This window comes from Copadichromis virginalis, linkage group LG1, assembly GCF_057382275.1.
Source record: "Copadichromis virginalis isolate Kocher_CV1m ecotype Utaka linkage group LG1, C_Virginalis_male_GT1.1, whole genome shotgun sequence".
In the NCBI taxonomy this organism is placed as follows: domain Eukaryota; kingdom Metazoa; phylum Chordata; class Actinopteri; order Cichliformes; family Cichlidae; genus Copadichromis; species Copadichromis virginalis.
In genome coordinates, this window is record NC_140618.1 from 5,008,568 (window position 1) to 5,026,507 (window position 17,940).

The 17,940-nt window shown below is 39.4% G+C and overlaps 1 protein-coding gene across 1 annotated transcript in view; it reads right to left on the bottom strand.

Moving 5' to 3' along the window:
• mmp15b (matrix metallopeptidase 15b) overlaps positions 1-13,032 on the bottom strand; it is a 31,179-nt gene extending 18,147 nt beyond the window's left edge. Inside the window, exons 1-4 of the mRNA XM_085432767.1 lie at positions 12,076-13,032; positions 1,664-1,812; positions 1,225-1,347; positions 596-903 (exon numbers count right to left, since the gene is read on the bottom strand). Coding sequence (XP_085288893.1) covers positions 596-903; positions 1,225-1,347; positions 1,664-1,812; positions 12,076-12,192 — 697 coding nt within the window. The 5' untranslated portion in view covers positions 12,193-13,032. The remainder of the gene's footprint in view (positions 1-595; positions 904-1,224; positions 1,348-1,663; positions 1,813-12,075) is intronic.
• Positions 13,033-17,940: the final 4,908 nt, after the last annotated feature.

A 17,940-nucleotide genomic window follows, 5' to 3' on the forward strand; every position in this document is an offset into this window, starting at 1 on the left:
AACAGTTTTGATTTTTTTAAGACCTTCTAATAGTAAATGCGTTTTTAAGACATTTTGAGAATTTATTTTAGAATTTTAAGGATTTTTGTTTTTAGGGGAGAGTCATGGCTATGGCTCTAGTCAGGACAAAGATGTTAACATTATCACTTGGGGTATATTTCAAATTTATAGGGAGTTCATTAGGATAAAGACTGAGAGATGTCCCAGGGAGTCCACTTTTAAAGGTAAGTGGAGCAGCCGAGCCTGACAAATGAGAGATGATGTAAGTGGCTGAGCCTTGCCAACTCCAGTTAGCTGTGGGGGAAATCCACGGGGACAGCTGTTATATAGATCCATTACAACCGGCACAACATGACACGACCAGTGATGAAAACTGCTCATCAGCTGGGCCTCCACAAAAACGCCTCAATCATCCACTTCTACAAAGAATTTAACCAAATAACACACTGTTGATATCCAAACCCTTAAGACAAAAGCCACAAAACAATCTGTCTCTTGGCAATAAAACGTTCTCCTATATTATCAGCCAAGATGATTTTTAAAGTCTAAAAAATAATAAAATCCATAATGTAACAGATTGACAGAAATCTTTTACCTTGTACATTATGGTTCCCTATGGTCCATGGTTCATCAGAGTCAAAATGCGTGTCTCCACCCATTCCAGGTCCAGGGAAGTAGGCATGAGCCAGAAAGCCCCCCTCCCCATCAAAAGGAGAGCTGTCTCCATGAAAACCTGAAGCGAAGAAGATCATGATGTCGGGCTCCTTACGGCGTCCATATTTGATGTCCTGGTAGGGGATTTCGTCAAAGCTCAGTGGGGTGACCCTCTCCCAGACTTTAAAGGCCCGCCTGATGGCCTCAAACGAGTTATACTCTCCAATTTTTGGAGTGTAGTTCTGAATACTATGGGGAAAAAGAGAGAAATAGAAAAAGGAGAGTGGCCAATAGTTTGAAGTAAAATGTATTAAGCATTAATGTTTTTCATTTATATGCTGTTAGAAATTGTCAGTGTCTGGAAAGTTTGAAGAAGATGAGAGCAAAGATCTTCAGACGAGGCAAGTTTGAGTTCTAGCACACTGCGGCAAATGTATACTTAATACAAAAAACAAAAAAAAAAGCAACATATAAAAGCCGACTTTACTCAAGCCTCAAACAGACAGAGATTACATTCACTTCCTCTCTGTACTGTACATTTGTGGCAGATCGGCTCATCTTTGTTGTTACCTGTAAGTGAGGTGCTTTTTGTTCCATTTATGTCCAGTGAGGGCATAACGTTTCCGCCGAACGTTGGTTTTGATCTGGCCTCCAAACTTGTCAGGCACACCGCAGCGGGGTCTCTTCATAGCACTGTAGGAGATGAAAGAAGTGGTGTGTGTGTGTGTTTATGTTGGGAGGATGAAGCAACCAAGAGAAGAGATGAAGGGGAGCATTACATTAAACCTTCTTGTCCTGCTATATTTTCGTGAGCAGTTTGTCTGAAGCAGCTGTCTATTCTTTCACACTACAGAGGATTTTTTTTTACCAGCATTCTGAGACAAATCAATGAATAAAGGATTAAAATGGATTGTTTAGTTAAAATTTAGGACTCGTGTGTACTGCCAGTTTATTTGGGCCTCATTAATGGATATACTGTACTAAAACACTACAGTTAAGTCATGCTGACCTTAGAGTTTGAGCGTCGATCTGTCCAGTGACCTCCAAATCGTAGAATCGCTGCATGTCGCTGATAGCGTCGGACAGGATCTGAGCTGATCGCATGGTTGACATCTGTCTGCTAGCCTGGGGCAGGTAACCGTACATCCTCAGCCATGCCTATAATCAACATTACAAAAACTGTATCATCTGGAGCATGTTTATTTGAATTTAAGCTCATTAGAAAGAACTAAATATTATCAAAAATAGCATACTTTTCATTTTAACAGCTTAGTCTACACAGACGAGCCTGTGGAACAAGAGACTTTTAAGAAGAACACAGCAACAGCTGTTTTATAAGCATATTAGCAGTTAAAGCACTGAAGAGCTAAAAACCATAACGTCTGACTTCTACTTGGCTTCTGTAACATGTTGACATGTTGCCTTGATCTTTGTGGGAAAGCTGCTCATATTTATTATTTCTGCAAGTGTACAATCCTGGTTTCCCACCAAGCCTGAGCTGACCCACCATATTTTTGGTTAAGTGTGTTAATTAATATATTTTCTTAGCTTACTTTTCCTGTTTCTGTGCATAAAAATGTCTCAAAGGCATTTGCTATACCTCGTACTGTTCTACCTGTTCACATGATAACTGTCCACTTATGTCACCTATTCAAAGTAGGTTAAACACATTCATCACTGTATGTAAACAGGGTTAAATGTGACTGAGTGTGCTTGTGTAGGCCATGCTGGAAGTTGGTAGTACACTCCCCTGTGTGTCTGTTTCCCTCTTCTCTCCGCCTGATCTAATAACTTTTACTGTGTAAACCCTGCCTCTTAAAAAAGTAAATTGCTCTTTCAAAACGTATTCTGCTGTGAGTTGTGCTGTATTTAATGCTTGGTATACAAACTGAAGAAAACTTAGTGGGGCCTTCAGCATGTGATGTATTAGTGGAGCATGAGCCCAGTAGTGTGGAGGGTGGGGGTTAATGACAGACTTGAGGGAGAAAACATGATACTTGTCTCAATCATAGATGACGCAAAGACTATTCCACCTGTTATGTAGAAACCCAATATCACACGCGTTTGTGCACACACACTCACACATGCAAACATGCACACACATGCACACACAGAAAAACCCCTCCATATTGGGGTAGTCTGTGATACTGACACTCATACACATAGTCACATTCCCAGGGGTAGTTCAGGGACTTGTTACTGTGTGTGTGTGTCTGCACGTTTGGTAACGCATGTGCTATAGCTACATCTCTGTTCTCAGCTCTCAAGATCACACCCATCTTTCACAATGCAAAATGCTACCTGATAAAGGCCTTTATTTACTTGACCACTCCTTCAGAGGCATAAACTGACTCGTCCTTTTCAATGTTTTTTTCTTTTTGTCTCACATTCATCTTATAACCATGATAGGCTTGTTACCCCTCCCCCTGCAGCTTGAGCTGGATAAGGGGAAGAAAACCGAATGATGGATTAGTGGATGATGGTAATAAACAAGCCATAAGGGCAAATGCTACTACTTCACAGTGGACAAAACAAGAAATACTTTGCCTGTTTGTGTTCTTCTATGATTAGATGAGATGAACTACCATAAAGGGAACATAACGCCTGACTGATTATTCACTCCAGGTTCTCATGGCATTTCATGAGCTCAATTAAGGTAGTGAATGACTCCTGTCACCCTTTAACTTATGGTGTTTGTTGGATCAGCACCTTCTATCTATTTACCTGAAGCCAACAGGTTTGTTTCGTTAAAAAAACTACATATTATTAGGTGCTTCACCAACGTTATACAGCTGCAGATCATTTAGAAAACTCATCTTCCAAAAAAAGATTATCTTTTAGTAAAACACAGTTAGTTTCCCCAAAACCTCACAAGCTCCAGTATTTCTGTGCTTGGTCTGGGTCTTTCAAATGAAAAGGTTCCCAGTGAAAACACAAGTAACACAAAGGTAAAGTACAGTGAGGCAAACAGATCATTATACAGCACCTGAGAGCTTTGTATTTACACTGCGGTCTATTCAATCACCAGCTGAAGTTCAAGCATGAAAAACCAAAGCATTTCAGCTCTAAGCCAGTGAAGCACTTTGGCCCAGGAGCTTCTTCATTCACCACCTTACAGGTTTTAACCAAAGGTTATGTGATCTAATACTTGCCATTTACACACTAATAACATTGTTGTTTGTTTGCATTGGTAAGAAAACCTCAGAACAAAAGCTTTTCTGGCAGTAGAGTCATTTGTTAGCACTGTGATTAAGTGTGCATATGTGTGCGTTCGTGTTTTGGAGCAGGAAGAAGTGTAGAGAGGTCAACTGGATGTGACCCTGACCCACCTCTGACTTAAGATAAGGAGGTTGCAAACACACACGTACAAACTAACTTACATTTCCTGAAAGACTTATCTAAGGACTCTCTCTCTCTTACAAAGTCAAAGCAAAGAAAACAGGTGTTGTTGTTGAAAAGGCGCTCTTTTCCTTTCAATTAACTTTAGCATGTATGTTTTTACTATTTAACAAAGACAGACACCCCTCTTATACTTTCTACAGCTGCAGTTACTCAAAGATCGGAAAAAATGTTGCCATTAGAGAATGCACACCAGACTGCACGTTTCACTTCTCAATTTTTAAATGTTAAATGTCAAAAACACATCACCCAAATGACAGAGAATCTGTAAAAAGAATTACTTTTCACTTCATCTCAGCAAATGCTCTTCACATTTCCTACTGCCCATCAAAGCAAACCAAGCAGTTTGCAACACTGTAATAGAGCAACCAATGGACAATTGACCAGAGCAGGCACAGAGGAAGGAGCAGTGGAGAGAAATATCAATTTCTATAAAAGCATGCACACACACACACACACACACACACACACACACACACACACACACACACAGAGTGGGTGAGCCGAGAAAGACCCTGAGTTTATTTCCCTCTATGCAGAAGACTGAATCACAGGTAACATCACATACAGTGCTGTGAAAAAGTATTTGCTGCTTTCCTGATTTCTTCGTTTTTTGCTTGTGACATTTAACTACGATAAATATGCAAAAAATTAAGAAACCAGGAAGGGGCAGATATTTTTTTCACAGCACTGTATATCACAGAACAGTTTACCATATCTATGCTGCCTAAGCCCAGCCAGATTTAACTGAGGCTGCCCACTGAGTGCACAATGCACTGATAGAAACTCTGCAATGCAAAGAAAAGTCTGCCTTCTAAAGAATCTTTTGTCATGTCAGCCACTTGCTTTTCTCCTCTGTGATCAGCATCTCCACATGGTTGCTGTAATAATACCTGATAAAAACAGTAATTGCCTTCATGCTAGAGCTGGGCGATAGAACGATAACGATATGTATCGCGATATAACTTTCTCGATAGAAAAATTAAACTATCGCGATAGACCTCGCCGCTCTTGTCCTCTTAAAAAAAAGAAAAAAGAACAGCCAATCCAAATTAAGTAGCGCAGAGCCGAACCAATCACAGCCGCAGCGTCACGTCACGTGACTTGTTACGTACAGCGTAAGTGCCAAGCCGCACATGTGTATTTGTTTGGGAAGCAGCCAGCCACCGTACTGCCCGGGTAATTAAGGAAAAGAGTGAGCCGACTAGAGAAATCAACCGAGCGTGACCGAAGGTTACCGAAGAGAAAACAGATGATGGTTCCAATGCCGGAGAGATTGTCGAACGGAAGAGCCAGAGAAGTTCCGTAGTGTGAAGGTATTTTGGCTATTTCAAGTCTGACAAAAAACAGAGTAGCGTGCACTGTAAATTGTGCCGAAAGCTAGTCTGGAAATACAATAAACTGGTGCATGCGCTACGTCCACACGTACCCGGGTATTTTTGTAAACGCAGATTTTTCTATGCGTTTGCACCTTTCGTCCACACGTAAACGGCGTTTTTGGTCACTGAAAACGAAGATTTTTAAAAACTCAGTTTTTGCATTTACGTGTGGACTAGAAAAACTGAGAAAACGCAGCGTAAAAGGTGTGCGCATTTTTTGACGTCACACTGTGCGCCACGTTATTGTTTCGGTGAAATGAATTTCTACAATACTGTTAATTCTACTCTCTGCAGTGTTTAAATGCTTACATACACACACAGTTACTGTCCCTCCACACATACGACTCGGTTCTGCTTCTATGCCCCAGCTTTGTTTACTTTTCCCCACCGAGGCTTCTAGACTTCTGATTGGCCAACATTTCTGCACGGTTAGGAATCTAGCGCCACCTGCTGCTTTGGCATGTTCATAGCATTCCTTCATTTCTGCCTTTATGTGTGGACGGGATTATTTTTTAAAACGAAAACGGAAAATCTCCGTTTTCAAAAATACCCGTGTACGTGTGGACGTAGCCTCAGTCTCTGACTGGAAGCGCTAATTCGTCATTCGGCTTTTGTCAGACTAAAGTAACTGTTAAAACTGTTTGAAAAGCTAAGCTATACAACAAGGAGAGATTGAGAATTTCCTTTTAGTTCTCAGTTTATTTGATATTGACAAAAGTTAGTCAGTTTTGTCTGTTCTTCTGTAAAACAAACTAAGATTTATTTTTAGAATTAATATTTTGTTTCTAAGTGGAATTGACAATTTAGTCTGATTCGTTTGTTCTATTTTGAAACTTAAACGCTTTAGCGGCTGCCTTTTGTGTAGTTTGCAATATTTGCCTTTATTTATCTGAAAAAGTCTCATGTTCCTTAAGTACATCTACCCTGTTGAACTTATTATGGGAAATAAATATTTAAATAAAAACAAGCTGCTGATTATTTCACATTTTACTTGTGAGCAACGGCACATTTAAATCTTACAAATATAGTTATTTGGCTTATATCGTGATGGATATCGTTATCGCCTGAAATGAAAAAAACATATCGTGATATGAAAAAATCTTATATCGCCCAGCTCTACTTCATGCCTTTATGTTCAGTGTTTTTGTGGAAGGCATCTGCTGTTGTCTCTACATGTGTTTTCTCTGTCCCATTGCTTTTAAATCTATGTATATTTACAACAGGCTGTTGTCAGGTACAAGGGCAGAGTTTCAGTGCTATTAGGAAGACGTATGGGGGCTTATGAACCCTCACCTCCATCGTCTAAAGTAGTAAAGTACTTCTGCCTGGCTGCTCACTTTCCCTCGTCAGCTGAGCTGAATACAAAACAACGTAAGGAATAGGAGAGGCCTCGTGTGTGTATGTGTGTGCGTACACGTTGGGCCTCGTCTATTAAATGGTCTTTCAAAGAGTCCTTGAGCTTACCTGCCAAAACCAGACCCAGCGATATACAGGGAGTTGTAAAACCTGGCAGTGTGTGTGTGTGTGGAAGTGAGAGAGCATTTGTGTGTGCCCACCACAATGTCAGCCAAGATACTAACAGCTTTTATTCCGAGGCTTGGTCTGCTGCCATCTTTTACCTTCTGACGTCCTACCAAGAGGATGGATAAGTAAATGAGAAGTGTTAGAGAAAGTGAGACCGACAGAGGAGGAGGAAACAGAAGAGATTTGTATTTGTTTAATTTGGAGGGATCAGAAATGCAAGAAGTGCAGCAGTGCAGTCTATCAGTGGGGCTTCATTTAACACATAATGGAAATAAGTTATGTGATTTAAAAAGAAAAATGATGTAAATCTAACCATAACATTAGTCTTATCACAGCTGCTTGTAATGACCTTAAACAAACTACCGTTGGCTCAATGCTCAATAACTAGCTAGTTAATATGAACTAATTCATTCTCACCTATGCTTTAATAATTAAGAATTTCTTGTCTTGTTATCAGCGTTCTTCCATCCAGATCAAAAATACAAACTGAAATTCTCAATCAAAAATCAAGGTATGAACCACACTCTGATTTTACATCCAGACATGTAATTGTAATTTTTAAATTATTTCATGCTGCTAGAAGTGTTATGGGCTAGATTCAGCCCAAGACATATCTCACACAATAGCAAAGCTGAGGTCGGACAGAAGCTGTTGTGGCGTCGGTGTGGATTCAGCAGTCAACTCTTAAGACTTGCATTTCATTTAGACTTCTCTGTTTCTCTCTTTTTGTGAGCTGATCTAAACACTTGTGGTTTGAATCATAAAAAACTGACAAGCTTGCGCTGCAGTTCAAAGGAGTGTCCAGTGCTGAGCAACATTACCCGCTGTTCACATGACAAATAATAACAGCAATAAAAAGTTTAGATTAATCCACAGTGGAGTCAATCATGCAATGATCTGATGTTTAGCATTTTTACCTCAGAGTAATGAAGCGTACAAACTATCTACAAGTTTGCACTGGTTTCTCTCACCATTGAAACACACGATAGGTAAACCTTGATTATTTTAGCCTACAGTAGTCCACAGTTGCGTCACTATTTTTGACACTTCTTGTGGAAAATAGCACAGAATTAACGGCTGTCGCTGTCGTTTATCATATTCAAATACTTGTAAACACAAAAACACATATACACAAGAGCACAATGTCTCTAATGCACGATAAGAAATATCATTCCCCTTCCATCACATCCCCAACCGTCATTGTAGTATATATGTGTGAATATGATAGTCAATCACAAGGAAGTGGAGGGACAGTGTGCAGAACCTGAAGAGATGGAAGTTTGCAGATTGGATGGCTGCAAAGAGAATAGCAGTCTACTTGTGTGCTGCAATAAGTCACCTATTACCCCCTCCTCTTACCACTCTCACTGTTTCAGCTACAAATTGTTGCTGAACACATTTTGCATTCTCTCTATAAACCAAGCTTTTCTTATCATGTCCATGTCTGCACTCCCTCATCCGCTCTCTCTCCCTCTTATTCAAAACTTTTCGCTCACAGTTCCCTCTCCTCAGACAAGAGGGTCCATTGTATTTCCTGACATGCCCTGGAGTCCCAGGCCCAGCATGCATTTGCACAGTGTGTGTGTGTGTGTCCCAGTTAGAGAACAGCTGTCACATTCAGCCATCACATGCCGCACAGCTGAGACAGAGCGCTACCTTCCCCGTCAACTCCCTCCATCTTTGTCCCTCCTTCCCTCTTTTATAAACAAATCTATCCAATTCCCCTCTGTGTTTCCCTTCTGCTAATCAAAATATCTCAGATTCTTGTCACACACACTAATAATCCCTCTCTTTTTCCCTCTTTTCTTTTAACCTCCCACTTCATACTTTTTGTCCAGACAGAGTAGGAGTTGGGGCCACATTCTAAAAACACAGCCTGAAGAGAGGATCAGACTTCCAGATAGAGTACTTCAGTATGTGTATAGATTTCAAAACAGGTATTTAATTTAATTTTAACACAATACAACACAGATTGGCTTCTTTAAAACAAACCAAAATATATATTATTTAATTTTCTATGTTGATTACGTTGCACAATATACACTCATTTCTTCTTTCTTCTGTTATTACTACTGAAATTCAAGCATATTTTGCACTCACACATTGAAAATACCAAAACATAAATCTATAGTTAGTGATGGCGAATGCTCTTAGACTTCATTTATTCACTAAAGCAAGTTCTTGCCTCCCATTAAATTGTGTGAAAAATTAGCTGAGTCATCAACAAACAACAGCTCTTCTTCTAAGGTTGTCAAATAACATACTGTAATCTGACAGTCTCCACTCTGCAAGATTTACTGAACAATTTCTGATTTTTAGACTAAGCGATCAGTTTTTGTGTTGCTGCGAAACACTAAGATTATCTTAGCTGGTCAAGTGGAAAGATGGATGCTACAGGTGCCTATTATAATTTACTTTAAGGCAGCATTTGTATATTTGCAAAATGAATCATAGCGCTTATGGCATAGCACAATTGTTTTCTGCATACTGACTTTAATTGGGCGGGCAGGAATAGGACCCAAGGTGCAGACTCCGGAGACAGATGTGAACTCAAAACAGCTTTAATGTTAAACTCAAATATAACATAACTGGAAAAAATCAAAATAAACTTACACCAGTGGACTGACAGAACACACAGCTAGGTAACCAGTAGATCGCAACACAGATACAGAGAAACACAGGGCTTAAATACACAGAGGGCGCAATCAGGGAATGGGTAACAGGAGGGAAACACAGCTGGGGCAAATCAGGCCTAACGAGACAAGGGGAAGCGAAACCAGATGCATTAACCTCAGACAAGGACCTTCAAAATAAAACAGGAAACATGACACAGACTGAACTAAAGACACAGACTCGCACGCACTGCAACAGAGGGAACAGAGACGTGGGACCAGGGCAGACACAGACACTGACTGGACACGGGGATATAGCAACTAAGGATACACAGAGACGCGAACTAGACAAGGGGATACAGGTGACAGGGGAGACAGAGCAACTAGAGAAGACAGAGACATAAACCATAAGACAGAACTCAAAGAAACCAAAGACTAGAAAGTATAAATAATATAATAAACTCAAAAACCCTGGGTCAACGACCCAGGCATCCTAACATTTGGAGGGTAACAGTACTCATCTCTGTCCTGATTTTCATACATATTAATTTTTTCTGAGCCATGTTTTTTTTTCTTTTTTAAAATATCCTAAGTTGGAAGCGGTCAAGCATTTCTCCAGATACTCAAACCGTATGTGCCTCAACAAATTAGAAAAGCACAGTTCCCAGGATGCACCGACCACCAACCTCTGCATGTATGGAGCACTCCTAAGGTTAAACTGACAACATGGGTTCAATTGTTACAAACACACATGCACATTTAGCAACAAGCGGCTAGGAATTTCTCATCAGTCCACACAATGTGGAAACTCTTTGTCTGCCTTTGTGCATAAGCACACACCTGCACACACACAGACACACACACACATTCACCACAACTATGTTAACAGCTAATCAGGAAATGTTGTAAACTGACCGACAACCAGACAGCAACACCCCCACACCAAGGTCAGTGAGTTTGGTAATGCAAGCTCACCTCTAATGATTGGGAGGTCTCAGTGTCTGTCAGTCTGTCTCTTTCTCTTTCTCAATCTACACACAACAGAAACTCCAGCACTGGTCAACTTTTTGTCAACTCTTATCTGTTTTTGTCTCTCAAAACAAACAAGTGTGATGGATGAACTGCTGGACTGGTGAAGTAAGGGTACAAGAAGCAGTGGTTCAAGTTCCAACTTGATACTCTGGCATTTACTGACACACCTAAGTACACATGGAATAAATGTGTACCAATGGTTTCACTGGTTACAAGGAAGCGAAACCTACAAAAAAAGAAATAGCCAGTGGATATTTGAGAAATGAGCTCGCTTCCAAAACAGTTTATGAAACTTTGGCTCTTCAGGTAATGATTAGTCACAAAGCATCTTTGCATGTGTGTACATAAGATTAACCATTTACTTAAGTTAACTGGCAGCACTCCTACATTCAGGCATAGTGCTCATTAAAGGAGGACAACAAAAACAGAAAAACTACGATATATACATTTACTAAAAGATGCATAATTTCTGAGCCATCAGCTGCCCAGCACTGTGTGCACTCCAGGTGAACCATGGAGGAGGTCCAATACTAGGACTTTTTTTTTTTCACAAAATGTCTAAAAACATTATTTGTGAGAAGGTTTTAATTACAACATAGAACTACTATTGCCAAGTGTTGTTGTTGTTGCCACCCACTCTTCGCACACAGATATATGCAGATATATGTGATGTGTGTTTAATGGAGGGAAAAGTTTTAAATGTGTACAGAAACATTTATCTGCTATCAAAAGTCTACAGTGTGTGTAATTAACCTGTAATCAACAGGTGACACACGCGCATGTAAGCAGGTGACTTTCCCAAACCTGATAATAGACATAGTGGCTTGTTGCACTCTTGACTCTCACATCTGCACCCAAGCAAACAGAAAAAAGAGCACAAAAGGAAACCATGCTAAATCTGTGTTAACTCAGCGGGGAAACACTAAGATTAAATGAAAGAAATAAACGATATATTTTTGTTTGAAAGCGAAACAAAATCGTGTTCCAATATATCACTCCAGTATCAAATTATCGCCGACTGTGCTAGAGTTTTCAAACTGTGAAAAATGCAGAAATACGAGTATTAAAAAGAGGAGAAAAGCAAAATTAAGTGTCTGATGCACATTTGCTGGGGATGGACCGTCAAATGTTCAAGGTGTTCCCTCGAAATACTCATACAAAACCAACATCATCGTGTAACAGGCGGTAAATGGATCGTGTGCTCTGCCTTATTTTTGATAGGCATGGACATATTGCGCTTCCAAGAATAACTATCAAGTCAGTACGCCGTTTAACAGATGAGTAACATTTAGCACAACTATGGTTAATTTAATTAACGTGATATTATAGAAATATACACCCAAGTCAAACAGAATTCTTTATGGCAAAACAGTGGAGAATCCCTGCTTTGTGTTGACTGCTTAAAATAAAGCATTTCGATCATTTGCGATGCCTAAAGGCGCCCGAAGCCTCTCACATCTTCTGTGCCGTCTTACCTCTGTGTTAAACGCGCTCTCTTCCGCTGCACGCGCTCCTACAGCGCACAGCCAAAGCGCGAGGAGGGTGCGTCTCCAGAGCAACCAGAAGCAGCTGTCCCGCGAGCTAGTGGCCATGGTGCGGGCTCGAGGGGACCTCCTTCGTTGTAGTTCGATCCCAAGGGTTAAATAAGATCTCTCAGTCGTGTTTTACTCGCTGGTTTGTGCCGTAAAAAGAACCCAAACTTTAGTAAACTAGTCCCTACAGTCTGCAGCAATCTTCAAGAGCGCATCTGCTAACTGCCAAACAGCTCCATCCCTGATACAGTTACAATTTCTACATAAAAGTAAGCAAAATGTTCCCGTGAGTGCACACAGCTTCACTCGTTTTCTTTTTTACTCCGCTGGCAGCGAGTGTCACCTTCCTTCGCGGACTGAGCTCTTAACAGAAGCGGGAGTTGCCCACGAGAGCGCACGCATTTAATTTAAATCAAAATCGCTCCTTAATTAGTAACCTCCAACGTGCACTTCAAAAAAAGAACCAGCAATGACCATTATCAGGAAACTGCGTTTACCACGGGAAAGCTTGACATTAATTTTACTGCGATCATGTCCAGATCCGGTGAGCTAATAACCGCGTCTCGTGATAATAATGCCCAAAATAGTGCAGCTGAATTTAACCAGAGCAGCAAAGTTGCAAAGTCCAAAGTTCAGCACACTTGACCGATTCCTTCAGCAGCAGTTGCAAGAAGTAAACAGTCGAATATGAATGTTTCAGATCGGGACCTGTCCTTTAAAAACACATATTAGACGGTTTCTTTGCCCTTTAAATATCCAGTTTTCCCTGTTCTCGGAGGAAATGTTCTCGGGAGCCCGGTACTTTGTTAGTTGCGTTCAGTCCTGTCCTGAAACAGGTCCCGTGTTGTCACCCTCCGGGACCGGGACGGACAATGGTCCTCGGATCCTGCTGTTACTGCACCTGGATCACGCTAACGGCGTTTTCCTGCAGTGCCTTTCAAAATAAACACATAGTCGGGCTTGATTGTGGGGAGGAGTCAAAGAGGATGCAAAACGTATATTCTCCAGATTTTCTCATTTATTTTCATTATAATATTTCATCTCACCACCAAAAAGAATATTAAGAAGGAAAGTGATGAAATAATGTTTTGGCTTATCCAAAAGGAGCACAAATAGCACACATTAATTAACATGAGAACTTGGGTCCATAAAAATACGGAATTCAGTTTTAAGCAGTGAAAGAGTGAGAAAGTGCTGCTGGGTAAGGAAAGACTTTTTTTTAAGGTGCACTTATTTGATAAACTTGATAAGCATTTGATATAGGCATCAACGAAAGTGTAGCATAACTCCACTATCTTCTATTAATGATAGCTATACATGATTTTTTTTTATATTTTGAAGGCAATGCACTTCCGGTATTAGCTTATCTGATTCAAAATTGACGCTTTTATTAGTCGGACCGATGTGGTTTTCCACCAAAACGAGATAATCGACTACATTGGACACACACACACACACACACACACACACACACACACACACACACACACACACACACACACACACACTACTAGTTATAAGATATGCGATGTATAAGGTGAGTATACTTCTATAAACTCAGTCATCAATTTGACATCATTGATATTGTAAGATCCCTTGAGTAACATTCCTTGAATATTGTTCCACAGAATTTCTGCTATTGTTATAAGTTAACAAAAAAGAACAAACTTTGTTTTGTTTAGAAACTAAGAAGGTGGCTGATAGGCAGTCAGCATGGATTAGGGTGAGATGAAAGCACTTGTCATCAGTCAGAGAGGTTGCTTAGACAGAGATGTCCCTATCAGTGGATCTAATCTAAGACAAGAGGAAACACCTCCCTGCTGAATGTCTCCAGTTTAACAATAAAACCCTTTAACTGCTTCCAAATCCAAACATAAGGGTTAATGGGGTCTTGATGTTTTAAGAATATGTCATGTATGCAGTGCTTGATATTGCAGGATAGTGCAGCAAAACAGTTCAGTGAACTTTTAGCTGATGATGATGATGATGATGAGATGATGAGATAGCCTTTATTTGTCAGTTAAAGGTCTTTTGCCCATAACCGAGAGCTAGAAGTCTGTCATTGGGAAGAGGTGATGTTTTCAATCAGTTTGCACAGTGTTTGTAAAGAATTATTTCTTCAGAACTTGAATGTCAGCACATACAAATCAGCATATAGTACATTCAAAGTCGACTGTTCCAAACACTTTTTATTGTAAACTGTGTTGCATGTGTGTGTTGAGTATTTACAGTTGTGGTCATAAGTACATACACTCATCATGGGCATTAGTGGTAATTAGGGGCTTTGCATGATTTCTTTGACCTTATACATCAGTTTATACACACATAAATTAAAAAGAAAAAGTAATGTAATCGACACACTGGGATAAACTATATAACTGTGACAACATTATTGTTGTTGTTGTTTGTGAATTTAAATTGGAGCAGTTCCACTCAGGAGAGTTTCATCATTCATAATCTAAAATAAAGCACAAGTACTTCAAATTTTTTAAATAAACACAGTGTTTGAAAAAACTTACTCTGTTAGACTTAAGCGCTTTATTGAAGTTTGGAGAAAGGTTAACTAGTGCTAAAGAATTTTCATCCAGCTTTGTGAAAAATTAAAAAAAACATAAGCGACAGCAAATCAGTAAACATGTTTTGACAAATAGGAATTTCACATCTTGGGAATATCCACATTAATATGGTTTGTAGTTCTCTTTTCTGATTTTACAAATAGAAATTTTGTGTTATCACAACTTTTTTTTTGGTTTTTTTGGTTTTGATCTTCCTCCAGGTGAGCAGCCATTAGATACTGCTTACATTACAGACTGAAGGTGAGCTATGTTCACATCAACTAACCAAACACACAAAATCCATATTTTACGGGCAGCATTTGTATCTCAACAAGAAAAGGGAAATCATGCAAAACACAATAGCTCATATAAGCACTGCAATACATACTAATAGTGTATTGGATATGTATTATTTTGTGCTATGCTATTGTATAGATTACAGAAATTTATCAGAAACACTGGAATGCGTAATTCCGTTATTCTATTTACTGTAGTCCAGTAATAAAAACAGGTTATATATCATCATATGCGTACCATACATGCACTTGTAAGACCTCAATGTACACAGTGTATATGTAAAATGTAAATGTCTAGAAACAGTCTGGTTTATTCAGTATGATCATGTTTATTCCACTTTAGTGTTTTTCATCGTTTCTATAATGTGAGGGCCACCTGCCAGAATGGACACCTGCATGATGAGCCAGTACAGCTGCCAACAGACTAACATGAAGTGCCACAAATACACAAACATATAGATGGCCTCTAAATCTACATTAGACTTGAGTTGGTGGCTTTAATTCTACTTCATATAATAACAATACCAGGTTCATGCATCTCTCACAACCTCGTCTGTGGCCTGGCATCAGACTCAGGAACTTTGTTGTCACAGTGGAAAAAGTGGGATGTGTTCACTCATTTGTATGTTTATGAAAAAAGTTCATAATATTTAGTATAAAAAATATATATATATAAAAAAAAGAAAAACAACCAGCTGAAGTTGTTTTTAAGGTTGTTTTGATGCACTACTGCCATCTGTTGGTCATAGCGGTGACATACTGCAATTGGCCTGTGACGATAAATTGCCTTAAATTTCAGAATAAATTAGCATCTAAAAAGATAACTTAGTGCTGAATGTGTAAACAGATAGATAGATAGATAGATCTCTAACAGCACGTTTTTATTTAAAAAATAATTTACATGAAATGGCAACAAGTTCCTATTACAGCTGTAATATTATTGTTGTTTTCTTTTTACTCTGCATTTAAAAAATAATTGTTAATATGTTCAGATGTAAATGTTGTAGGTGTTAGTCTTCTTTTTTCCGCCATAGGTACTTTTTAAAACAACATACTTTTGTGCATTGTTTGTGAAAAGTATGTTGTTAAACATTTTATTACACATACATATTATATTGTATATGTTATATTTTAACATAACATGATGTTATGTTAATTTATTGTTGTAAGTAACCACTTGTTGATTCACAACAGGCTGTTTGTTCAAGTCTTTTCACTGTGACCGATAGAAATCAGTGTTAATCGGTATCCTGATTGGTATTAGGAAGTATTCCTGAGATAGAATGACAAAAAATATTTTACCCGTGGTCAAAGAAGTGTTTTTTGATTACAGGGCGGTGGTCCAGGGTTGCTTGGACTTCTTCTTGGGCCTCCCTACTTCTGCTGGGATAGACGTGCAGTTGCTGGTGGTATGTATTTCCAGTACTTTCCAGTACTCTTGAGGGCTGCTAATGTACCTGTGGGCCGATATGCCAATATTTCTTTTTCGTTGTCAATATTATTACACAGGCCCTGTGAGCGGTGACAGCAGACCATTTGTTAATTTCCATTGCTGACACTGTCCAATCAAATCTCTTAATGTAACGGGCCCCTCCCATACCTTCCCTATTTGTTTGTGCACCTTGTAGAACAACGTTTAGTATTGAAGTGGTTGATACAGATGGACAAAGAAAAGCTAAAATGTTGAAAGAGAAATAGAAAAAGAAAAAAGAAATAGTCAAAGAAAAATGTGCCAAGTAAGCCCTGCGGACACAAGAGGGTGCTGTTTCTAGTGCTACCAAGAAGTACTCTAGGAGGGAAAGCAGCCCCAGACACAGTGCAGCGGGGCAAGGTATAATTAATATGGACATAACTAAGAAAGAAGGGAAATAAAATTAATAGCAAGTGTGCAGTTTTCAAGTGTCACGTGCTGCACTGCAGTGAAACTGAGATGTCCTAACCCAACAGGTGTACCAGCATGATTAGAAAGAAATACTGTTTTAGTATCAATATACATATTATGTGTATGGAATTATTTTTTTTGTTGCACAAATAGTGTGCACACTTAACTGGACCATATGCTGTTTTAACCAACTAGAAATGTCAGGGCCAATTTTTATTTATTTCTTTTTTTGTCCAGTGATGGGTGCAGAAGATTGTCAGGGGGGGATTTGTGATAGATCGATTGCACCAAGTGAAACTGAAGCTGTTACGATTTTCATTGGGAGTGACCAGAATAGACAAGATTAAAAACAGATCTATCAGTGGGACAGATCAGTGTGAGCTGTTTGGAGACAAAGTTAGAGAGGCAAGGATGGGATACTTTGGCCATGTGGAGGGATAGTGGATATGTTACACAAAGGATGTTGAACATGGAGCTGCTAGGGAGAGAGTAAAGAAGAAGACCTCAGGGGAGGCATGCATCATAGAGTTTAGAGTGGTCTTAAAGCCCACAGACCTTCCACAAATTTGTCTCTTAAATTAAAAGGTTTTATGTTCTATTATAGCTCAATAAAACTTAAACCTCATCAGGCATCATCTACCATTTTAATTTTTTCGAATCATTTCTGTCCACTATACAGGATGAAGTGCTGGCTTCTCTGGTGGCTGGTGTTTTTTGTGTCACACCAACCCTCTGCATGTCCTCCCCCAAAAACAGACTGAACACAATGGAAGATCAAAGTTCAGGAGGTCAGGGTTCCTGCGAGGATCAGTGTCAGAAAGGTAGGCTGCTTTCATTTTGTCCGAAGGCTGTTGTTTCCATGCTTCAGGGTGAAATGTCGCACCTACACCTTTGTTCTTCTGTAACACAAGTAAATCAGAATGTACCAAAGTTTTCAGGTGGAAATGTGACAGATTCTGTAGGACTCAATCAACTTGAATTTAGTGAAAATGTGCATATATTTTAATTCTTTTATTTTACAGATGATTCCTGTTGCTGTATGAACCATGTAGACAACATTCTTAAAAAGGGAAGC